The 26,437-nt window shown below is 35.1% G+C and overlaps 1 protein-coding gene across 4 annotated transcripts in view; it reads right to left on the bottom strand.

Annotated features, from left to right (window-relative positions):
- Positions 1-26,437, bottom strand: part of LOC135841368 (rho guanine nucleotide exchange factor 10-like) — a 201,234-nt gene that overhangs the window by 126,001 nt on the left and 48,796 nt on the right. For all 4 annotated transcript variants that reach the window (XM_065358304.1, XM_065358303.1, XM_065358305.1 and 1 more), the window contains one exon: positions 19,803-20,409. In XM_065358304.1, the coding sequence (XP_065214376.1) occupies positions 19,803-20,409 (607 nt within the window). The remainder of the gene's footprint in view (positions 1-19,802; positions 20,410-26,437) is intronic.

The following is a 26,437-nucleotide window of genomic DNA, read 5'->3' as shown; positions in this document are numbered from 1 at the left end:
TTTTTGTTGTAAGTTTCAGCGTTTTTCAGGTATTTTCTACTGTTCTTATGCAAATTCATGAGATTTTACGATATTTTATGGGTTTTTTTGTCAATTTTGCCCTCACAGGGTGTCTACAGGAATTTTTTAACAAAAAATCACCACTTTTTCACAACCTTCAAAAATATTTTCAACACCACCCCCTCCCCCCCAGACAGATTTTTTCATTTTCTTTTCATTATTTTTTTGACTTGGGTTTTGTAATTTTTCACATTGGAGAATATACTTACGTTTTCAACAATTTGAAATCAATTCGATGATTATAAAACCATCACTACGTTTATCAGGGTGTCTAACAAAATTTCAAAATAAAAAAGTAGGACTTAAGCAGGACTTTTATAGCAGGACATTTTTTAAACGTTTGAGATTTTTTAAGAGAAGAGGGGATGGGCAAGGCAAAACTTCACCTACATTCAAATTTGTCGCTTTTCCAATGTTTTCAAACATCCCAAGATTTTTTTCAAGTAAGTGAAAATGTCAGAAATATAAATCTTCATCATTTCAATTATTGATAAATTTTTTTTAAAAAAACAAAAATTTAATGAAAAAAATAAAACATTTGAACGACATTTGGGGAAAAACTAATTTTTCGAAATAAAACGGCGAGCTTTAAAGTAAAATAACAATTTTGTCGTTTGAAAGGTATAACTTTGCCTAATATTAATTTCATATAACACATAGAAATTTTAATTTCCCCTTCAAGTCTGGAATTTTTTAATTAGTATTACGGTAAAAAGACACAAACTGGCTCTGGCGAAACGAGGGAAAAATCTCTCGAAAATCAGTATTTCGAGAGGTATGAAAAATGATATTTTTTTTTGTGATGAGTTACTCATAAAGAAGATTATTATTTCGCTTCAAAATTTTAAAATTCGAATTATATGATTCTTTTTTAAAAAATTCAAAATTGAAAAAGAAAAGCAAACGTGACTCTGGCGAAGCGAGAGAAAAAGCTCTCGAGAATTAGTATTTCGAATGGAATAAAAACGGTGTTTTCTTGTGTAATAAATGAAGGAGTTAATTATTTTTGCTTCAAGATTTCAGGAAAATCGAATTTCCCACTTTTTTCATTTTTCTCTACCTTTTAAACAAAATCGCTGAAAATCACTACTTTCACTACCAACTTTCAAAATCACTACTTTTTCACCACTTTTACTACCCTGTAGATACCCTGGCTCAGTTATAATGAAATTTAATCCATTTTTTAATATATTTCAGCGATTTTTAGGTAGTTTTAGAAACGATTATGAAATTCAAACATTTTTAAACAATATTTCCTGCATTTTTTGCAAAATTACGCTCATTTTGACTGCAAATTCCATCAATTTTGCAGTAAGTTTCGGCGTTTGTACGAGGATTTTTCAGTTCTGGCGATACTTATGTCATTTTCTGTAAAACATCACAATTCGAAACTATTCGATCAGTGGTTTCGTAAATTTCGACATTTTTTTGTTATTTTAGGGTTTTCTACTCGTACATACAACAACTTTCTTGAATTCTAAAACATTCAATTTTTTCGCACTTCCATGGATTTTATAATAGTACAATCAAAACGTATGTCACTTTGGTTCAATTTTTTTTTTTTTTTGAGGGGGAGCTTAGAGATGATTCTTTTGTGGGTTCATAATTAACACAATCGTAAAAACTCTGTTGAAAATGAACAAAAATTGAAAGTTTGAACAAGAAGTCACTTTTGGTACCACAGGAGTAAGAAGGGATTAAAAGCAACACCCACAAGTTTTCAAGTCACAGAAAATACATGAAAATCAATTATTTCTATGGGTAGAATTGAAAGTTCGTGCTCGAGGAGGGGGGGGGGGTGGAAATTAAAAAAAATCGTTCATTTTTCACGAAAAATTTGGATGAAACTAGATACATAATTCTCACTTTCTCACTACCTCAGTGATCTGGAAATTTTACTCTGAAAACGACTTTTCCAAAATAACATATTATTTTAACTATAGACAATCAATCAGAATTCATGCAACTTCACATGCTTGAATTTAAATATGGTAACGAACAAATTCAATTATAAACACAACTCATCACGACTGCAGAAACCAAAGCTCACCAAATGCATCCAAATAAGTACCTAAAGTAGCCTAAGTACCCACACCTCTTTCTCCTCTACGTACTCCTGCATCGACAATAAATCTATTCTTACATACCTCATCTAATTACACAGTTACACACCCTTTACCTCTCATCGACCATCTCACACAGTACAATGAACGAATCGCTGCTGGGTTTGAAATTTGAATACAGCATCGCTGCGGTGTCCATGTCGGCGCATATTGTTCTGGCGAAAAGACCTCTCTCTGGCTAATTACATAATTCATCGTTGAACATACTGCACGTATACAGAGGGCTAGGTAGTACTCTACCACTCGTAATCGTAAAAGTAATACCCATGTACCCAGAAGAGAATACAGCAACGTCGTTTCATGCTTTTGCGTCGCATTGACGACAACAAAACCACCGCAACAAGTAACAACAATACATTAGATACCAAGAGTCTCTCTCTCTCTCTCTGTTATTCAATTTCAATACGCGTTTACGAGCAGCGACGAGTTAACAATTATTTCAACTCCTCTATCGCATCTCGATGACTACACAACCCGGTACTTGGAGCATACGCTTACGTAATTTCTAGAATAGTAAGCGTTTCTCAATGAAATCGTTAATTACCCGAACACAAAACCAATTATCGGCTACTCCAACTAACAAGGGTTATCTCGATCGAGAGGAACGAATCGTGAACGTGGAATTCTTCTACGAGTACTGCATCTCTTCACGTACCAACTTTACACATACTTCTAGATCTAATTAGTTTTATCATTTTTTTTCTCTATAATGATAAAGTTTATTTCTATTTTCAGAGAATGACTTCATCACGTTTTGGGGGCCATTGGATGTTGTTTTTGAAAATTAAAATTGAAAATTTGGTGCATTTTTTATTTGAGAGCTCAAATCTATTATTGCAGAAATGAAACTTTGTCCTAACCTTGTTTTTTTGGCGACGCTGATTAAGAAAAATTGTAATATTACTAAATCTGAAATAAAATTCATTATTAATTCAATAAATTATGTATAATTCGAGATGTTTCTCAGTTCAATATTTTACAGTGGAATAAAAACAATTTTATCAATTTAGAAGATAAAAGTTTGAAGTGGCCAACAATTCTAGAACTTCCTTTCTACCAGAATTCAGGGAAACTGCAAAATTTTTGGGCATTACTGTAGAAACTAACTTAAAGTGGACTAACCATATAAATACACTTTCAAACAAACTTTCATCTTACAACTACCTCCTATATCAATTAAAGGAAACAGCATCCATTCCCACACTAAAAGTAGCCTATTATGGATTGTTTTACTCTAATATGTCATATGAACTTGCATTCTGGGGAGGAAACAAAACCTTTCTAGATAGGATATTCCTTATCCAAAAAAGAATTATTAGAACAATGTTTAATTTAGCCCCTACCCAATCCTGTAGACAAACCTTCATTGATGAAAAAATTGTAACAACGCCATCTCTATAATATATACTACAGGTATCAATAATGATAAAAAAGAATATCATTCAGCCTTCAGTACTGACCCATACTTATAATACTAGAGGGGTAAACTCAATATTTGCTGATCGAATGAGTACTAAAGTGAACAGGGAAGGAATAGATAAGTACTATGACAGTCAAAATCTTTAATAGTCTCCCTCCACAATTCAGAGATGTCCATATCACTAAGCTATTCAAAAAAGCTCTTCATAAATGGCTATTAAAAATGGCATTTTATGATGTAAATGAGTTCCTAAACTCTAACCCTATTTAATTATTTATATGTAACTATTACTTTATTTTATTTTGTTCATTTTATTGTGTATTTTTATTGTTGTAAAGTAGCTCAGTAGGCACTACCATGTAATATATGTAACATGACTTGTAAATGCCGCTTGCGGTCCCTTACAGCAATAAATTATTATTATTATTATTATTATAACTATCCAAAAAACATTCAAACTTACCTACAAAATATAGCCAAATATTATATTTCGTTACCTTAATGCCAAATCCGAGTATGTCCATACAAAAAAAGTACGATTTTACGCATCACTGATAAGGTTCGGATATGCTCGGAAGGGTTCGTTCAGTTCTGATTGAACATCAGTCAGCTTCGTGCATCTTCAGTGGTGCATTTTAACTGTACTCGGATGCAAATTTTTCAATTCAGGGCTTCCCAGAGTCTTATCAGTGACGCAAAACGACGATGATTTTTTGGATGGACATACTCGGATTTGGCATTAAGGTAACAATTTAACAGTTGAAATATTTTATTTTTATTGAAAATTAATCACATTTCGCGACATTCCCAACAAGAAACAAAATATTTTACTCTAAAATTTACTTTAATTAAAATCAAGTTCTAAAGGGTACAATTTTTTAATGGGTCTTGTTAATATACCAGTTTTGACTTTAACGTTTGCTGAATGAATATTTCCATCACTGCTAATATGAAGCTGATCAACTACTTACACCTAATCTCCGTTTTCCTCTCAAAACATCCTTTTCTATTAATACAGGCTCTCCAACACTTAGTACTTGACAAACAGCGTTTCTTTGAATAGAATTATCACTTTTTGTGTAAATTGGATAAGTAATCTTTATACCAAATAGACCAAAATGATTGTAAAACTCTTTTAGATGAATTCCAAAGATTGGCTAATTTGGATCTCATATTAACAACACTCAATTTGTTGTCAACTGAAATGTGACTTTGATTGCAAATAGAATGAGCTGGAGTGATGACATCTTCAAGATCCCCAGAAACGTACATGAGTGGCCTTGAGTTTAATACATTTTCGATTTCTTTTAACAGTGTTCTCAAGTTTTCAAAATTAATCATGCCAGAAACTGATTTTTTTATACATTTCTTCACTGATAGAATCAAACACTTGTAGATACTTCTCATCCAGGGAGCATTTTCAGGAATAAAGTTCCATTTGATATTATTTTCGAGTAAGAAGGAAACAAATTCGTTAAGTATTTTTTTCTTAAATTTTCCCTCCAAATGTGATTGATGAAAGATTTTAATAATTTTTTAAATTGTGCGGCATTATAGGAAATGATCTTTTTCGACATGTTTCTCTCCGCAATAAAACGACGAAAAATGATTAAGAAATATATAGCTTTCATACTTTCAACAAGTTCTAAACGACTAACTCAGATAGTTAAACAGGTGAAAATAACAACGAAAAATTTCTTTACATTTCCACAACATTTCGCATATCGATGGCTCGGTATAAAAACCTCGTAAGTCCAGATTTTTTTGAAAATGCTTTTTTGGCGGTTTCTTTAGTAAAAAAACAACGAGGAATCCGAATTTAAAAACCTCATAAGTCTAAAACGCATCCTAGCGCTCCGCTCTAATCAGCGAAAATCCAACATTAAAAAACACGCAAGTCCGACTTACGAGGTAAGTACATGAATTTCATCAATTGTAAATTTGAAAACCTCATAAGTCCTTGTTAAAAACCACGTAAGTTGTATGTAAGTACAATGAAAATCTCGTATGCTGTCTCTAGAAACCTTGTATGTCCTTCCGAAGCGCTTTAATCAACTAATTATATTTTATCAACCTATAAAATATCATCAGGCCATACCATTAAGACCTCTAAAACATAATAATGCAATCTAAAACTGCAAATAACAAAATATGAATGTTTTAAAGGTTTTTTGTGTTCTCCTGAAAAATTTAGGATTTTGGACTTATGTGGTATTTATACCAAGCCATCGATATAAAAGACCAAAATAATCGACACCAACATATGTAAAAGGAATAACTTTTGAGACTCGTTCCGTAGAAAGAGGAGGAAGATCAGGAATGATAAACAGACCACCGTCGACTCGTCTGCAATTAACACATTTGTTCAACACTTTCATGACAGCTTGTCTACCATTTTTGATCCAATATTCAGGACGAATTTTAGATAAAATACAAGAGACTCCCACGTGGAAATATTTAACATGAATATTCATAATCAATTTTTTAACAAAATCATGGTCTCACGGTAAAAGTTTTGGGAATTTGGAATTATAACTTGATGTTTTTGAGTTTTGAAAACATCCACGACAACGAATTATACTATTACTATTGCGAAATAAATTAAATCCAACATTTTCCTCATCAATAACAATGAAGTTTTGTAAATATAATTCGTAGTGTAATTGAGCGCGTTCTAATTCATTATAGTTTACCTACAAAATATAGCCAAATCCCTTTCCTCCCTTCCAAAAACCAAAATTTCAATAATACTTCACTCTCGAAGGAGCATTTCCAGTACTCACTCAATTTTCACCTCAAAACAAACATAATCAACCAATTCAAGTTCCCTCAAAGTTACCTCCAATGTCATCAACCCTGTTTGAGAAAAATACCACGATAAAATCCAACAACCCTGTACCTTTGTACGACCCATCGTCCCACAAAAGAACTCCGGTAACAAAAAACAATTACTTCTGTTCCATTATTACAATTGTGGAAAAACACACGCTAAAACACCAACAGGACGACTAATTTGCGCAAAGTAACCTTTTTTCTGCGCAGTGAACTCGTTCGTTGGCCCGCGGTTTCCTTTTCTATTACGATGGTATTTCTTCATCATGGTTTTCAAGATCCTCTCTGCCCCTCTCTCTGTGTCTCTCGTACCACGAATCCTTTCTTTTCCAAGTACGTATAACCCAAACAACCCACGGAGTGGCGGAAAAGCTTTACGCGCGTTTTAACGAGATTAATTTTCGTCTACTAGTCGATTAAACAGAGAAAGACACAAAGAAGAGGTCTGTATAGTGTGTAGGTAGCTTTTCCTTGTCGTATTATTTTCTTTTTTCATTTCAATAAAGGCTGAAAGCTGAATCCTTATTCATAGTGGCGTGGCAGTGTTTCTCTGTGAGGCAACAATTTGCTTCGGTATTTCACGAATAAGGGGGAATTTTTTCGGTCGGTTTTTGAGTTCAATTGAACGTTCCACTTGTTCTGAAAAAAAGTACGATTCGACATGGGATCGTGCATCGTGCCATCGAATTCTCACGCGAGTCAATTTCCCCAAATGAGACAATTATATAGGGTGTCCATAGTTTGTTTTCAGTCACAGAATCGAAATTCTTTCAGAATTTGTAACGAATTGTGTTAATTTTTCGAGAAAAAATTCCAAGACTAAAATATAAGCCCAAAATTGAGATCCTCGTCCAAACTAATTAACTCAAAGCTCACCAAAACACTAATACACTTTTTATCTCAGCCCAACCAATCATTCAATGATCCAAAGCACCTCACAACCAACTTTTAACCCACATCTGCATCGCGACCCGACCCGGCTCCAAATTAACGAACGAGAAAGCACCTTTCCTTTAATTTTGTTCGCTTTTTTACGACCCGCTGCGCTACTCCTCTCATCTGGTGTTTATTTTCACGAAACAACGACGTGAAAATTCGTTAAAAAAGAGCGTCCGTCCATCGTTAGCCAGCCGGCAATTTTAAAGTGCCGAATAATTGAGAAATAAAAATAAATTGAACGGAAATAATGTCGTAGGTTTAGTCTACTTTTTCGCCTTCTGTTCTAGTACAATAATTTTTTACCATCGTACGACCCAAAATCACCCTGCTTGCCCTTTTTTTCTTTCAATTACGCCCGCGTATAGCGTCGTTTATTGGCGGACTGGACCATTGCGCGCTGCAGATATAAAAACGTCCGTCCGCAGTCTTGTCATCTATTTTCATTTCCACCGTGATAAAAATACAACGAAATGATGCGGCAATTTAACCCCCTGCACTTGCAGTCGATATGGTATCAGAATTTTCCCATCGTTTTGATGCTGAACTTGTAATAAAAAAAAGGTCAGTTTTCCAGAAAAATGGGAAATTACTTGGATTATTCAAAATTTGCTCAAATTTGGAGATAGGACGATGTTTTTTCCAGATTTATTCAATTTCAACATTGGAACATGTACGATCACTAAATCAGTTACTTGGAAAAGCCCGAAAGGTGAGGTATGATTTCCAATGTGGCTCGTGAGAAAATAATTATTATGATGCTCTCGGAGAAACATTTGGAAAAGCCCGAGAGGTGGGATGAAATTTTCACGATGGTTCGTGAGAATGTTTGGAAGCTCGGGGAAAATGTTTGAGAGGCCCGAGAGATGTGGCGAGGTTGCCACGATTGCTCGTGGAAAATGTTCTGATACTCGGGGAACATTTTTGAGAGGCTCGACAGATGCAATGAGATTTCCACTGTGGCTCGTGAGAGAAAATGCAAGGCGTTCGCTCTTCCAAATAAATGATTTTCGCGGACTTATGTCGGATTTCTAGACCAGTTGTTCCCATTTTCCGGACCATTCAATCAATCCACGAATGTCTTGGGGTATTTATGGAGCTATTCAATGGGGGGGGGGGGGGGTGATTGACCAAGATGAAAAATTTAGTCAGATAAACACCTGTAGCTTTGCACAGAAAAAGGTGAAACTATGGTTACGAGGATTCTTCAAGGGCATCGATTTGATTTTTAAGGACCATTTGACTCCAAAACCCAAAACGAATTCCGAAAGAAAAAATTGTGAAATCGGAAATTTAAAAAAAAAAAACCAGAATACCTTACCTATGGATATCAAAATCCAAGATTTTGGGAGCGCAGAATTCATTTTTTGAAGACCATTTAACCCCTAACCCGAGAATAAGCCGCAGAAGGAAAGTATAGAATTCACATTTTTCAAAAAATTAAAGATGTCAACATCTCAGTTTTCAAGCACGGAAAATAATACATTTTCGAAGAATCATTCGACTGCAAATCTCAAAATAGACTCCAAAAGGGAAGGTACTAAATTGAAAATTTTCAAAAAAAATATGGGTGTTAAAATCTGGGTTTTTAGGAACGCAGAATTCATTTTCGAAGACCATTCGACAGCAAATACAAAAATGAGCTCCAAAAAGGGAGGTACGAAATTGAAAATTTTCAAAAAACAATTTGGGTGTCAAAATCTGAGCTTTCAAGAACGCAAAATTCATTTTCGAAGACCATTCGACCGTAAATCCTCGAATGGGTTCCAATTGGGGAGGTACAAAATTGAAAATCGACAAAAAAAACAATAATATTGGTGTCTGAATTTAGAGTTTCAAGAACGCAGAATTCATTTTTTTATTTTCAAACACTATTCCTCCCCCCCCCCCCCATTTTACAAAATGGGCTCCAAAGAGAAAACACTATAATTATATTGAAAATTTTCAAAAATACAAAATTCAGTTTTGAAAACTATTGGACCCCAAACACCAAAACAAGCTCCGCAGAATATGTTCAAAAATAAAAAAAATTTCAAAAAAATACAATATAATACTTATTGGAGTCAAAATCTAGAATTTTCAAGAACCCAGACTAAATTTTCGAATCACATTTGCGCACAGAACTCAAAATTGACTTGGAAGAGTGGGGACAAAATTGAAAAAATTTTCAAAAAGTACAATATGGGTGTCAAAATTTGTGCTTTCATTCGGGAACGCAGAATTCAGTTTTGAAAACTATCTGATCCCAAACACAAAAGTCGTCTCTAAACGAGAGGCACAACACTGAAAATTTTCAAAAAATACAATAATGGTGTTTCAAGAACGCAGAATTCATTTTTGACCCCACATGCCAAGATGGGCTCCAAAGGGGAAGTACAAACTTGAAAATTATCAAAAAATACAATATGGGTGTTGAAAATTGTGTTTTCAAGAATGTAGAATTTATTTTCGGAGACCATTTGACATCAAATCTCAAAATAGGCTCCAAAAGGGAGGTAAAAAATTGAAAATTTTCAAAATATACAACATGAATGTCGAAATAATGGGGTTTCAAGAACGTAGAATTCATTTTTGGAGACCATTTGACCTCAAACCCCAAAAATGGCTCCAAAAAGGGAGGCGCAAAATTCTCAATTTCTAAAAAAATGCTATATGGGTATCGAAATTTGAGGTTTTGAAGACGCAGAATTCATTTTTAAAGACTATATAACCTCAACCCCCAAAAATGAGCTCCAGAGGTGAGGTACAAAATTGAAAATTTTCAAAAAATACAAATTGTGTGTCGAAATATGGGTTTTCAAGAACGCAGAATTCATTTTTGAAGACCATTTGACCTCAAACCTCAATATGGGCTTCAAAGGGGAGGTACAAAATTGAAAATTTCCAAAAAAATGCTATATGAATATCGAAATTTAAGGTTTTAAAGAAGCAGAATTCATTTTTGAAGACTATTTATTAATCTCACCTCCCAAAATGGGCTCCAGAGGTGAGGTACGAAATTGAAAATTTTCAAAAAATACAAATTGTGTGTCGAAATATGGGTTTTCAAGAACGCAGAATTCATTTTTGAAGACCATTTGATCTCAAACCCTAAAATGGGCTTCAAAAAGGGGGTACAAAATTGAAAAATTTCCAAAAAAATGCTATATGAATATCGAAACTTGAGGTTTTAATCAATCAGAATTCATTTTTGAAGACTATTTAACCTCAGCTCCCAAAATGGGCTCCAAAAGGTTGGTACAAAACTGAAAATTTTCAAAAAATACAACATGGGTGTCGAAATATGGGGTTTCAAGAACGCAGAATCCATTTTTGAACACCATTTGACCCCATCCAAAAATGGGCTCAAAAGGGGAGAATGGAGATTCAAAACCAAACATCAGGTATCGATACTGTTCCACGATCAGGAAAATTATTCGTTCTGGTTCATATTCCATTACTTGAAAGTGATTCATACATCATTAAACCTCCTAAAAATAGCAATTACCCAAATTTCAACCAAACGTTGATAAAGAATAATTGATAACAGTACACGAGATAAAATCTGTACCACATACACACATACGTAAACACACGTGTGAAAGATATCTACGAGTACAAATGAAATATTACTCTACTCGAAAAATAAAAAAATCCAATTCCAGCCCGAACACAACGACTGCCATAGAAAACAGAAACATATGTGATAAAGAGAAACACGCCGCTATATAATAGTCCTACTATCTACTCTTTTAGAAGTCATCCATGAAGAAAGATTCAAAGGAATAACATCGAAAATAAAATTTCTTTCAGCAAAACCGCCACTTTTTTTACTTCGCTATTTTATATTTATACTTATTCGCTATAATATAGGCTACGTTTTACCCCAAATGTACATAATATGTACGAATACGTGAAAAAAATACTCGTTGAACAGGGAACACGTGAGCCATGCGTGTCCGCAGGAAAAACATCATAAAAAACAGAAAGATAAGTTCATTCCTTCTTCTCTTCCAGTTTCTTTTTGTATAAGTCAGGCACAAACTGAACAAGAGCAAAATTCACTCTTTTTCTGCCATGTACTTATCCTCTCTTCATAATAATATAAGAGACAACATCGAACATACTCTTGTATTACGAACATTCTTCTTATATGTACTAACGCACGAAGCAGTTTTTTTTCGGTTGATAAGACGCAGAGGAAAGATAAAGATGAATGGAGGCAAGAAAACTTCACTATCTTCTTCAATCGTACTCTGTATTTCACCATATGCTACAGCAAATCATGCATCTACACTCTGATAAAATACATGCCATGTTTTTCTGTCTTCGACTAACTCTAAGAGGGCAATGAAGCTTTTTAAAAGAAGTAGGTACAGTACATTTTGCAGAAGAATTTCAAAATTCAATTTAAATTAAACGAACATAAATTGAAAAATTATTTCAACAAGAAATAACTGAAAAAAGAGGTAAGTTCGTAAAATATTCCAAATTTATACTTCTGACTAATTCTCGTACGTCATTCATTTCAACACCCCCCCCCCCTCCTTCCCTTTCACTGTATTTTAAAATCTTTGAGAAAAATTAGTCAACTTGATCTTTGATCGTAATAGTTATACCTACTCGTTATCAAGTATTATACAACGCTTTTTCCAACGTAATTAATCTTTTCCTCCAGCAGCATTTTCCTATACAACTCGGGTCGCCGAAAATTTATCGCGAATCCTTTTTAAAAGCACTAATTTCGACGTTTTCCCCGGTTTATAACTCCGTGACGAATTTCCTGCTCGACTACTCACCTCTTCTTCTTATACACGCTTTTATTCATTCATTCGTGGCACGATTCCGGCGCGTCAATCAATGCTGCCTGAGAAAAAGAAAAACTTTTTCCTCTCGAATGTCGCGCTATATATAAATATTTCTTACTCCTACGTATAACTTTTTCCCAAAGATATCGCGCTACTTTTTCGACTTTATTCGCCTCGCACTAAATAAAATTTCGAGATTATAACGTCGTACAGATATATATTTCATATATCTACCTACCTACATAGAAATGCGAATAAAAAGAAAACAGACTAAATCAATTGGAAAACATCACGAAGGCGTCGTGAAAAATGAATGTATGATATAAAATGAAGTTACGTATGTTGAAGAAATCGATTCGTCAAATGAATATGTACAATGTTCTGCAACTGACAATGGCAATTTCATCTTCGGAATGAAGAAGCAGAAAATCAGCGAAAGAGTAGTCACCGGATTTCATGAGTAAAGGAATGACCCTCCCCTACCATTTTGAAAAAATATTGGAAAAATCGCATTCAATATGTGCGTCAGAAACAATGGAACATGAACCACACAAAATTTGGAGATTTTTTTTTTCAAATGCTTTATTAAATTCTAGGAGAACATGAAAAAATTAGATTTTTCGCAAGATATTTTTATCAAATATTTCAGTTTTTGAGACAAGAGAAATTTATTTGTTTTAGGATAAAATTTGTCAATTTTGTGTCCGATAAATATCAAGAATTTTCATAAGAGAAATTGGACTGAACAACCAGATTATGGTAATTGACAACAAAATTGGATTTGAGTAATGAATAAATTTTGCATGGTATCTAATGAAATTTTTTTCAAAAAAATCACTAACTACTTTTTTACTACTTTTTTTTCAACCAAATTTTCAGAAAGCTCTTCAATCGTCTCCTTAGACAAAGTCAAATTTTTCACAGGAAAAATTTAAAAAAAATTGAATTATGAAGAAAATTTGTATTACACTGTTGCCAATTTCATCAAAAATAAACTTTTTTTTTCAATGATTTGAAGGTTATTGTCGTACGTTCAAATTTTTTTTTTTTTTTCACTGCCTTTTTGACTAAATTCCCTACTTTCACTACCGGTTAGATACCCTGTTTTGAAAATTGAGGATTTTTTCAATTTTTTTCAAAAAGATTACCTTGATTTCCAAAGCCAAATTCACAAATTATAGGTCTACAGACGAAAAGAAAAAGCCATGTGGGTAGAAACTTGCTGTAAAATTTCATCAACTGAAAATTTTTTCTATGATCTCAATTTTTTCATAAGGCCTACAAAGAAAAATTCAATATGTACTTCAAAAACCAACATTTCAATTTTAATTTCTTTTTTCAACAACTTTGACAGCTCACAAGGAAAAATTTTTACGTCTGAACAAAATTAAATTAGGGTAAAATAACGCTATGTTTTCGAGTTTGATAGAATTTTATCTCGAAATTTTAAGAAATTTGCTGGAAGTAAGTATAAAAACTGACGCTGTTTCTATCCAGCATCAGAATTTTTCAACAGAAAAAATTTTCATTTTTGAAAACTCTCGATCTGTATGGAAATTTTTTTTTGGAGTTTCTTTCCTTTCAAATAGTAATTTCTCTAATCTTGCATTGAAATGAGAAACTTACATCTCAATTCCTTCTTCAAATCCAAATTCCAAAATGAAATTTGAACTATTTTTCAAAATCTTCGCGTTATTTTTTCTCGCACAAAATTTTATTTCATTCGAAGAAATTTTTTTTCAATTTTAGAAACATATAATTTTGTTAAATCTCAAAAACTTCCAAAAAAAGTCAAATTTTTACCATTTTTTTTTTGAATTTGAAAATTCCAAAATGAAATTTATTCATAATTGGAAACCCCATTTTACTCTATTATTTTATTCCAACTTTGTAATGAAACAATTTTTTCTTGTGAGCTGTCGAAGTTGTTGAAAAAAGGGATTGAAATTTCATGTTTCAGAGCATTGAATTTTTCCTCTTGGTGGGGGTCTAATAAAAAATGAGAAAACCCACCAAAAACGTGTTCAGCTGATGAAATTTTACAGCAAATTTTTCATCAACTTGGCTTTTCGTTTCAGTCTGCATCTGTGAATTTGACTTTGGAAATCAACATAATGTCTTGGAGGAAATTGAGGAAAATCATAAATTTTCAAAATGAGTGATCACTCAAATTATTATTTTTTTTTCAAATTCCTTATGCATGTATTTTGATCATTCAGTAGGTACAAGTTTTTTCATGAAAATGCTTAAAATTTATCACGTGAACTTCTCTCATCTTTCAAAGGGTTAAAACCTTTTATTCATTCTATCAGTCTTTCAGAATTTAAATTTTTTAGTTCATCATCTTTTTAAAAATTGAAATTTTTTAAAACTTGTATTTACCTACTTCTCCTCATACTTTCTTCAAGAATTTGAAATATGATTCAAAAAAAAAGAAAAATTCAGGGCAGAAGTCCTACATACTCCTTTGTGTTGTTTTTCTCATTGAACACCTAATAATTTGACTTGAATTTTTTTTAATTCTCTTCAATTTTGAGAAAATAAACAGTCATTTTAAAGAGGGTGGGGAGAGGGGAGTTCAAAAAATAGTTGAAAGTAACACAAACAGGGTCAGTTTCTCCCTAAAACAATTTTTCTCCATTTCAACAGAGTTTTTTCCCCATCATTGAGCGGTGTGGGGTACTTGAAAGTCGTCTCAAACTTTTTTTTTTGGAAAGTTGAAGGGAGGATTCCAAAAACAGTTATGGGGAGGGGCCAAAAACTCGTAAGAAAAATTTGAAGTCTCTTACATGAGCCCTCATTTGTCTACAAGAGGTTTCAAATTTGAAAATTCACAACGAAAATTGAGGAAAACATCTGATGACGAGATCAAAATAATATGTACATTCATGAAAAGTGTTTGCAATTTTTTGGGAGGAACAGGAAGAGGTGTTGGGGGAGGGGAGAAGGGAGGAGCCATTATTTTCGCACGACCCCTTTGAAAAAATGAAAAAACTGAAAAAATTGTTGATCAATTACCAAACATTTTATAAAAAAAAATTCACTTTTTTAAATTCAAAATAACAAAATGTCGATTTGAGCAAGAGACTTGAAATTTTTTCGTCGATTTTTTGACATCATTGCCCAACTTTTGTTCGAATTTCCCTCCAATTTTCCAAAAAAAAAAAAAAAGTCACAAAAGACTCACCCTATCACACGTTTTTGATTTTAAAATTGTATAAATCACATTTTCGGCTCGAAATTCCTTTCAGACATTTCCAACTTCAACTTTCCCATCTCCCTCGCATTTCTGCTCAAACACTCTTCCTCACTCGTAACTCAAATCAGGTCACCGAACGTCCTTTCGTTACAAATAATCCTCTCAAACCACCCCCTCCCTCTCCACTCTATGTATAGAAAAAAAAACGATTTCGAAAAAAACTCCGCAACACAACGCTGCACATCTACAAATAAATTATTTCGCATCGTTCGCGTTGCAATTCGATTTTAAGCTCAAGCTCACGATGCAACAGTAACAACGACATCGTCGTCGTCGTCATCATCATCGTCACTCGGATAATCCATTAACACCGGCTAACTACGTATAATTCTCGCGACTATTTCCAGCAAATTAGGTCAATTTTAAATGAGAAAACGCACCCCTCTTATTGCCCCCTCTCCTCCACTCGACTCGCCATCAACTTAAAGCTTCCAATCCGCAGCTAACGAAACGAAACGCCTGAGAACGACGAGAGAAGGCGATGAAGGGGACACGCTACTATAAAATTTACACGTAAAAAGATGTTATCAACGATGCGAAAATTAACTCGGTACAATTTTCATTTACGTGAAAGCTTTTTCTAAATAGTACCCCGAGTTGTAAATCTACGTACATCAACGGCACCGACGCACCTCACCCCCTCCCCCTCCCTTTACCCATCCACCAGCGCTGACTGGAGGCGAATTCTCGTTACTGCGAATCATTTATCACGTGTACTCTTTTTCATTCTGCTAATTTCCCCTTGCATAAGCATCTATGTAGACTTACGAGTCGCCCACGTCCTCCTCCTCCTTCTCCTCTTTTTGACCGTGGTCATTCAGCTGGGCTTTCAGTTGGACTAAAACGGAGAGAGGGGTAATTTGGGGTAATATTCGAGCTCGTAAACGTTATTTTAGCATTACCTACCTCATTTGTAAGTGAAAAACACTTCGATGATACAAATAATTCAACGGTAATTTTATATTTTTAATGCACGAAATCGTTATTCAGCTTAATTATTCGACTAAAAGGAGACTATAATTATTAATTTCAAAGTTTTCGCGTAGTTTTGAAAAATTTATTCGGTTTTGACAAAATGTTCGAAATAATAAATTCGAGCATTTCAAAAATTCGTCAAAAATTTGATTCAGTGACTCGCAAACCATTATATAAATCTTCGGACAGAGCTTTGCTTTTCCAAGTGTAAATCCCATCCACACGTTTCGTGTTAGAAAAATTAATTAAAAGTGCAGTTTTTAAACCCTTCGCTAGATAGGGATGCTTCTTCACCCCTTCTGCACAACTATCTCCCTCATTGATAAATGTACGGCGGCGACAAGTTGTCGAATTCCAACACCTTTTCGATCGAGTAACCGGAGAAATGAGCACATTTGCGAATAGGTGAACAGAAGTGGGATGAAAAGGGTGCTTCCTTAACCCTAAAAATATATTTGGGTAAATCGCATCGCGGAAAGAAAAGTACGTACGAGCGAAGAAGAGGCAAAGTTCGACGGACGGATGAACGGACACGTTCGTATAAATCAAATTGGGACACATTGAAAATGGATGGCGGTGGCGTTCGAGAAAAACTTTGTTAATTGATATTTGCTGCTGGGTTATTTGCCCTTCTCCGTGCTTTGTACCCAGCATTTTATACCGATGCTGTTTTGGATTCGAACGATGTACCTCTTTTTGCCTCTTCCATTCCAACCCCAGTGTGCGATGTTTTAACAGCCTCGAATACGACGAAGCTGTGCTGGATACAGAGAAAGAAGCCAGCCAGGGATGATGATTGGTGGTACGTACAGTAAACGTGAGCGAAAATATTTGGGAAATATTTGTTTGCAAAGCGTGATTTTAAAGCTGCTATAAGCGAAAATCGCGTTTCAGAGCAGCAAAGAGAAAAATACATTATGTTATGTGTACCAATGTACCATGTATAAGAGAAAAACGAAACGTATATATGGTTTAATGAAAACGTTACAACAAAGTGTACATTGTACATACGATATACGTATATGTATATAGGAGTGTGTTTTATTGTTATTACAGGCGTATACGAGTATGTAGACAAGGAGAGTATATTGTATGGGTACAAGATGGTTTCAAATCTGCCTGCATATGGAAAATTTTCAACCAACGGTAGCACATGTTGTATTGACTGCTGCTATTGTCGTATTTGCTAGAAAACGACTGGCCGTACGAGGAGGGATGAAGATGCAGGGGTGGATATTGCGAAAGTTCAATTTTCTGATACTAATTTTGGTAAGTGGTGGACGAAAAGTACGTTTTTTTTCACGTTTGTGTTCGTGAGAGTGGTGTTTTCATGGCACAGTTGTACGATGTGTTGCAATGATGGGGACTGGATGAAAGGATCGTGGAGGGGAGGTTTGAAAATCTGGGTTGACGTGTGGTGCGTAAAATGTGGATTTGATATGAAAAAGGGGTCGAACGTGAAGATTTGGTTGGAGTGTGTATAGTAGAATTTGTATAATTAACTGATATTTTCGGTCGAGCTTCGAGGCATCGATGTTCTGTGGCAATGATTGGCTCGAAACGAGTGATCAATTGATCATAAGTATATTTTTTAGAATTTTTGATGCCAATAAACAAAATTATTCAACGCATTTTTCAAAGAGGCATCACTGATTTATAAATTTTACTGGAAAAGTCTAGCCAAGGCAGCAGTTGATTAATACTAATTTCAATTATCGATGTTTAGAACAAACCGAAGAAAATTTTCTCAAAATACGAATTTTCAAGATCCATGATTTCGAAATTCGAAAATACATTCGTGTTTAAGTTTCTTTGAAAATACACCAATTCATGAGTCACATTATTAAATAAGCATTTGTTCAAATTAAGTGGAAATTTTCTTAAATTATCAAGTTTTCCTTCGAAAGTACCGGAAAATTTTCCAAAAAACCGAACAAGTTCCGTAGTTTCCTAAAAATAGGTACCCTGCACCTCATTATTTTCCAAATTCACCAAATAATTTTCCAAAGTTAACAAACATTTTTTTAAACTTGTGAAACAAATTTTAAAATATAAAATAATTATAATTAAGTGTTTTCAAAATTTCCAAGTGATTTTTATTCGTTTTTTTTTAAAAAAGTTACCAAGAAGATAATCAACATTATTGTAAAATTTCTCGAAATTACAGAAAAATTTTTCAATTACAAAATTACCAAATAAATTCCTAATATCACCCACAACATAACCTTCCAAAATTACCACATTTTTACCAAAATAACCAATTATTTTTTCAGATTGTGATTTTCTAACTTTGTTTAACAGATTTTCAAAATTACCAAGAAATTTTCCACAGTCACCAGCATTTTTCCAAAAATTTCTCAACAAATTTCAAAATTACAAAGCATATTTCAAAAATAACATAGTACCTAATTTTTCAAAAACAACACCGTAATTTTTCAAAAAAAATTGCAAAATTTCTCAAAATTATCGAGTAATTTCTCAATATTAAAATTCTTTAAGGTACTCGTAATTTTTCAAAATCACGTATACTCAGCACATAATTTTTAAAAATTATCAAGTAATCTTCAAAATTACCAACTTTTTTCCAATGTTACCCTTTTTTTTCTCCAAAATCAACAATTATTTTTCTAGAATGTAATTTTCTAGCTTATAGCTAATCAAAGTCAAATTTAGCACATATTTTTTTAAATTTCCTTAATTACTGCCTCGTTATATTTTCCAGCATTGTTGCAAAATATCTCAAGATTATCGAGTCATTTTTCAATTTTAAAATTTTAAAGTGTTTCAAAATTAGCATCGATACCTTCAAACTGTTCTAGAAAGGTCTAGAATCTCATATTCAAAATTACCCCCCCCCCCACCTCCCTCCAATTACCCATTTCCTCCAAAATTATCAATTTTTTTTTTCAAATTACTCATCTTCCTCCAGAAAAAATTACTTTTTTTCCAAAATAACCAACTATTGCTCCACAATGTAGTTTTTCAACTTTGATAAACAATTTTTCAAAACTACCAAACAAATTTTCAAAAAATTCCGAGCAATTTTCCAAAATGGCCCAGTCATTTTTCAACAACATTATTGCAAAATTACTTCAAGTTCAATCAAGAAGGTCTTCAAATGAGGTTCTCCTCTCTCTCGACTCTTCCCCAAATAATGGGAACTACTGATAAGATTTATTAATTGCACCGATTCGGATTACCCGACTTGATCTTTAGTTCGAGATGATATCAAATGAGCTATTTAAATGACTGAGTGTTGATTGACCACAGTGCCCATTAAATATATTGTATTTCTTCGTCAAACAAAACCAGTCAAAACAACAGGTCAATGGAGGGGGTGGGGTGTAAAGGGACAACATTGGGTATTAAAAAACTATCAAAATAATCCAAAAACAAAAAAATCAACTCACCTGAAGGCGGAACAATTTTACTGCAATTCGAAGTAGACCCCAACGTCGACAGCTTCTTCCAAAACCGCTGCGGTGGTTTCTTCTGTTTAGGGGTATACGACCTCCCTAAACTATTAGTACCGCTACTACTACCGCTGAACCCACTATCCAGGCTGCAGCTAGCCGGCGACAAATCATCAGCCGCTGTGCCCTCCTGGTTGAGAGCTGCGACAGCCGAAGGTTGTGGCATCAGCATCGCTTCGACTGTCAAATTCAGCTCATCTAGCACTTGCAAATGCCTCGAATGTACATATCGTACTTCCTCCTCTAGTCTGGTAGGACTTATCTCTTCGTAAATATTCTCCTCCGTACCGTATCTTGTAATGTAACTGTGTTTCTTGGAATGTGGTCCGGGGCCCGGACCCGGAAGACCTGGTTCGTAGTACGCGTATGCGTACTCGGACGACGGTCCTGGGCCCGGAGGGTACGGAGGAGGTGGAGGGAATCGTAGGAATGGTTTTCTACCGGCGGTCGTGCTGGGTCCAGCGGCATAGTGATGCGGCGGTTCGCTGCTGGAAGAAGTCATCCGGTGTGCCGAAGGTGTCGATGGTCCGTGTTCATCAATTACCTGTAGGGCAAAATGAAAAATACAGGATGATTAATTTTTACAGTCGATCAAATCAGTGTAGAGCTTACGAAAGTAGAAATAGCTAAAAACTAATTAATAACTAGTTCATTTTTAGATTTTTGGCAAATTTTTGGAATTTTTAAACAAAAAAGAGAAACTTTTGAGCAATTTTTGGGTAAGAAATTGGGACTTGAAGAAATTTTATTTTTGTTTAGGTTCACTTGAGCATTGGAAAAGCTTCGAACTCATCTTGGAAGCTCAATAAATAACCAGTTAACCTTCCAATTTCCAAATAAAAATCATTCCTTCTAAGTCCTATCCAATCAACTCTTAACAAAAAAGAACACATCGTAACAATAATTACACACACAAACCATGCTCGACACTCCATCACATATATGGGCACCCTTCTCGTCTCTTCTCGTTCGTGGAATAATTACTCATGACAAATTTATATCGATTATGTAAAATACGCTTGTAATCGAAACTCGTTAACGTTTAATTATACGCCATACACAATGATTTCGTACGAGCCTTGACGCCATACCCCCTACTACCCTGCTCCATCTAGGCACTTGCTCAGTCATCCTACAATCATCTTGTAAGCAGTGCACAGATTGCGCCTCTCTTCCGCCATCTAACCAAAAAAAAAAAAAAAAGGCATACTGGTATCTTAAATTATATACCTACGTGTACTGGTACTCGTTACCACGTACACATTACACAGCCATAGATAGACAAAGAAAACCACCTTTTCCTAGTTCTCTACATCTCTCTCTCTCTCTTTCCCTCTATTTGATACACGAGCTAGAGAGCTCATCTTGCGCGGTATAAGACGTAAAGTAATCTGAGTCGCGACTCATTCTCAAGCCTTCTGGATTAAACGTCGATTCATCCAGATGCTCTTTTCCGACCAGAATGCGACAATTAAAATGTAAATTTCGTCTTCAGCTGTTACACGCCAACGATTCGTAGTTGTCATCATCATCATCGTCGATGTGCTGTAGCTCTGTAGTTTTATAAGTTGGAAGTAGTAGCGTTCGTACATTTATAATAATTACTTCCTTTGCTGCTCCACAAGAGGTAGACGACGTTTTTTTTAGTATAAAATCGCTATTTTTTTTATGGTTTTTCAACGAGCTACTCCGCGCACACCGTTTAATTAGTAGACTGTTTTTTTACTTTTTTATAATTCGCTTCGTTTATTTTTACCTCTACGTAGGAGGTGAGATGGTTGCGAGTCCACATACAGGTGACTCTTCCGATGCAGAGAATTAAATCACGAATTAGTTGCGGTATTCCTTCGTAATTTTTTTATTAATCGGATGTCGCAAAATAAACCAGCTCGAGTGAAATGAGTTTTCATAGACCTTGAATTTCTTTCCTGTCACATGACTCAGTTTCAGAAAAATTTTAGTAGCTAAGTACGTGGAACTCGAGAACATCAGTACGAATTTGCCCAACTTATTATGTTTTCTAAAAATCATATTTCAACCAAAAATGCAACCGTTTTGCGAGGACGAGAGCCAATTCCAAGCATACATACCAACAGGGTGTCGATTAAAATCCATAAAGCTAAATTCGTGCTCTTCTCGTGCCTTTCTCGTACTCCGAAATCAAAATTTCGTACCGCGTCAATGTCGTCGAATCTACCCATAGTTCCACCCCCACCCAAAAAATCAAGAGGGAGGGGGAGGGGGAAGGTTCGAAAAAAGTGCAAATTTGGCCTCATGGATTTCAGTTAGACCCCCCTGATTTTGAATAATTCAAATCTTCGTAAGAAGCTTATGGATCCCCTTCCTCTGGTATATCAAAAATAATAGAGAAATTTTTCAATTTTCAAACTTGAAGCTCAGTTTTCTCCCATTTAAGATCAATTTTTAAGCAAAGAGCCCTCTTTCTACATCCTCATCACTCCTTCCCAATTTCCCATGTCTTATGCTGAAGCTATACCACGTTGAATCCGTATACCACACCAACTACACTCCATAATTTCTCGTTATCCGAGCAAACGAACGCGACTAGGTAGTTGGTAAAAACTAAGGGAATTTTATCGTTTCAAATTAAAGACAGCAGCGCAATAATATCAATCATTTTAATGGTAATGACGCTGTGGAATGGTGCTCGCCACGCCATCCAAGCTTTGCGTTTGCCAGCACAGTGGACACATCACAACGAGAAAAACTAACGGCTATAGGATTATAATCATCAGTATGCTGATGCCGATGCCCATGTCGGTGCGGTACGCCTTGATTTCAAACTAGAAAGAAGCGCGAAGAAGGTGAAGAGGAGAGTATATTATGGTCGTAAGAACAGTGCAGTGGCCGTGTGTACGATATAGTATATGTGTTATGTGTTTTAAATACGAGTATATATAAGTCGTGGTGGTATTAGTATAAGAGAATCCAATTCTAGAGAGCGAGTTATGTACCTGGAGTTTTTTTTTTGTCGCCGCGGGAGTTGGAAGTTGGAACTTGCCAGAGCAATACTATATTTTATACGTGAGTCTATGCGTATGCATATGTGAGAAACATCGTATCCCACTTTTGGTTGATGTTATCTGAGTGTGTGATCAGGTATAACTTATACCTTTCTATGTACTTGACTATCTTGCCCAAGATACCGAGATATCACCTGAATGAAAAACTATATTCATAGAGTTTTGAAATGATTTTCTGGCTTTTGACGGTTTCATGGTGGTTCTAGAGCTCGGAAAATGGCTGAATTTTAGAAAACATTATAAATTGGGGAAATGTATGTTGAAATTTGAAAGAATTATTGCCTAACCTGCTACGTGAAGTCCAAAGCTCATCTAACTGCAGAATGTTTACCCGTACGAAAGAGGCATGAAAACTCAAAAAAGGCGAAAATTTGACCTGAAGTAGAGTAGATTTCCAGTTGGTTTTTGGCGATATATTTGGAAAAACTGAATTTGAAACTGCGTCTCACATAATCGGAGGTATTAGCTCGGATATGAGTATACCCACAGATTGAGAACTGTGTCTGATTCAACCACAAGTCCTTCCTCAGGTCTGAAAACACACACTCATTGAAAACTGTATCTGACTCAACCACTGCGGTGAGGGGGCTGGACCTAGCACCAGTACAATATTAATTTTAGGGGAGAGCTAATACTAAATGACAAATCTAATACTAAAAATTAGCTATAAAAACTATGTATAATTTAAGCTAAGCGGAGATTGAGAGTGTTTCAATTTTGCTTAAAACAAGGAGGGGGAGGGGGTGGTTTGGCTACCCAGTGGTCCTTGAACCTGGATAAGTGGGGGGCAGTTTTGGTTGGGGCTGCTGACCCACCCACCCATATGGACTGCTAGCGGTACATAAGCCAATGGTCTTGAATATAGTTCATCAGTTAGTCAAGGTTTGGCTTCTGCGCATGCCGGAACTGAAAAATGACGTTGCACTCACATTCAGTCGTACCAGGTGACAATGTTATACCTCCCACACCTCCGTGTAACCATACCTGGGTGGTATAACGTAACATGTTGAGTTGGCGCATGCGCAGACCGCAACCCTCGACTTACTATGTTCAAGACAATAGCCGTATGTTAAGCTTATGGGCCGCTAGCAGTCCATATCTAAAAAGTCAATGGTTGAGGGAGTGGTCACCCTAGGATGTAGCCCATTTCCCTCCTTCTGTAGATTTGGAGTGATCCCCAAGCCATCTCCCATTTTTGGGGTAGACCTAGGAGGTCTCTGGGCACCACTGTACCCTTAAGTACCTCAGAAAGAGATCTCTTACAGCAGGATTGTCCAAAAGGATGATTTCATACGTGTGAAAGTGGGAACACTTGGCCGCACCTTACATAATGGATAAAGTTGGAGTAATTTTGAATGCTGAGGATGGACACATACCATAGGTTTCTTCCATCCTTCAGCTTAGGGTAGTGCTGTAATATACGTCCATTGTACTAAGGTGCACCGGGGTAAGTCCAAATAACTTTTTCACAATTTCACCTTTGACTGGTTGTTACTCTCCTACAAATGAACCAATATGGCTCAAATTTATTATGTAGGTTCCCATAAGGGTTCTTTACCTATGGTTAACATTCGAGCATGATTGGTGCATTAGCTTTCACTCAGTGGAATAAAATAGAAAGTGTTCTGAGGTTCATCCAGTATATGTGTCATTCTGCAGGTAAGGGCCCATTGGCCATTTGGTCGGTATTGAGTTATGGGTGGAGGGGAGTGGACCTCCGAAGCAATCATATCAGCTGGATAGAAGCCCAAAAAGTGCAAAAAAATCCTCCAAAAAAATACATAATTAAAAATTTGAAAACCTCTACTTTTGAGAAAATCGCCATTAAAATTTTTTTTCTGAAAAAACCTGAAATTTCTTGTAATCCCAAAACCTTTATATGTACCTAAAATTGAAGATTATTTGTTTCTGATGTAAAATATTACTAACCACCTGCAATAGCGATTTTTTTTACTCAATCTTTTCATGTTTATGAACATTTTAAGCCTGAAAAACAATGATTTAATGAATTAAAATTTTGCATAAAAATTCATTACTCTGTTCAAAAGCAGAAAAAAATGATTAAATTATATTTTCTGTCAAAATGCAACCAAAAAATTTTCAAAAATTTCTTCCAGAGGTGCGATTTGAACCCTGGCCTCCGGTTTAGTAATCCATTACCATTACTAATGCCACACGACTACTGCTGCAGCTAGCAAGTTCGTATTTTTGAGTGGTATACATGTAGCCATTGATGACTAGGTGCAGTATAATTTAGAGGGTAGTTTTTCAGAAGTGAATTTACTGCGAAAAAACAAAATCGACCAAATGGGCCCTTCTTAGAAAAACTTTAGTTCCGTTTTTCTCCGCTTGGGGCGCACCTGCGGCCTTGATACTTTAACACGCGATAGTTGGATAAGTTCTACATCGAAATCCATCAAAACCTGGATTATTGATTCTCTCGACTTTTTCACTAAAAACACAATTATCTCGATAAATACAAAGGTCAATCAACAAGTAAGTTTCCCTTGTTCAGAAAATTAGGAAGGGAATACCTACGAACTTGAAATTTTCAGGGAATCTTGATACAACCTTTGAGCACCACTCTGCAAAATTTTATTCGGATCCGTTCAGTAGTTCGTTTATAATGAGAGTTTGAAGATGTGATAGGAGTTTTATAGCATGTCCATTGTCCAAGGTTCAAGTGGCTCAACAAGGAGTAAAAAAAATTTTTAATTTCGAAAAAAATATGTCAATGGATTTTTACAGATGCCTACTGATCCTCCATGAAGAAAAAATTGTCCTAATTTGAACAATATGTGAGTGGTGCTGAAAATCCAGCGGGAGCGCACAAGTGTGATAAGTGATCACAGGTTAGGTTGCACAACTAGTGTTTCAAAAACGAACTCAGCAGCCAAAATTGATGAAATTATACACAGTAATCTTAATATCAGTATCAAAAACATCATATGTGAGCATGATGCTTCATATTTGACTGCCTAAAAAACATTATTGAACTTTGAAAGTCATTTTCAATACTGCAAAATTTGAATGTGCTGCATCACAAACAAAATTTCACTGTTCATGTTGCTGCATGTCAAAAGAATTGTCAGAATTTGTGTATGAATGATGTAAACAAGTTCCTTAACACAATGGTAACCAAAAACAGGGTTGAGTGCATCACTATGCCTCGCAAATTTAGCACAATCCTCATCATGAAATCAACTTAAGTTTCAACTCGGACCCGCTATAAAACTCCTACCACATCTTCAAACTCTCATTATAAACGAACAACTGAACGGATCAGAATAAAATTTTTCAGAGTGGTGCTCAAAGGTTGTAGCAAGATTCCCTGAAAATTTCAAGTTCCTAGGTATTTCCCTTCCTAATTTTCTGAACAAGGGAAACTTACTTGTTGATTGACCTTTGAATAAGCGACTAAATGGGCCCATTACCTACAGAATGACACATATGAGAAAAACTAAAAGATAGAAAATCTGTAAGTAAGTATTTGAAAACAAATTCAAAACAACAACAAAATACAACTGA

Source organism: Planococcus citri, chromosome 3 (genome assembly GCF_950023065.1).
Source record: "Planococcus citri chromosome 3, ihPlaCitr1.1, whole genome shotgun sequence".
Classification (NCBI taxonomy): Eukaryota; Metazoa; Arthropoda; class Insecta; order Hemiptera; family Pseudococcidae; genus Planococcus; species Planococcus citri.
This window is presented reverse-complemented; position numbering and strand designations above follow the sequence as displayed.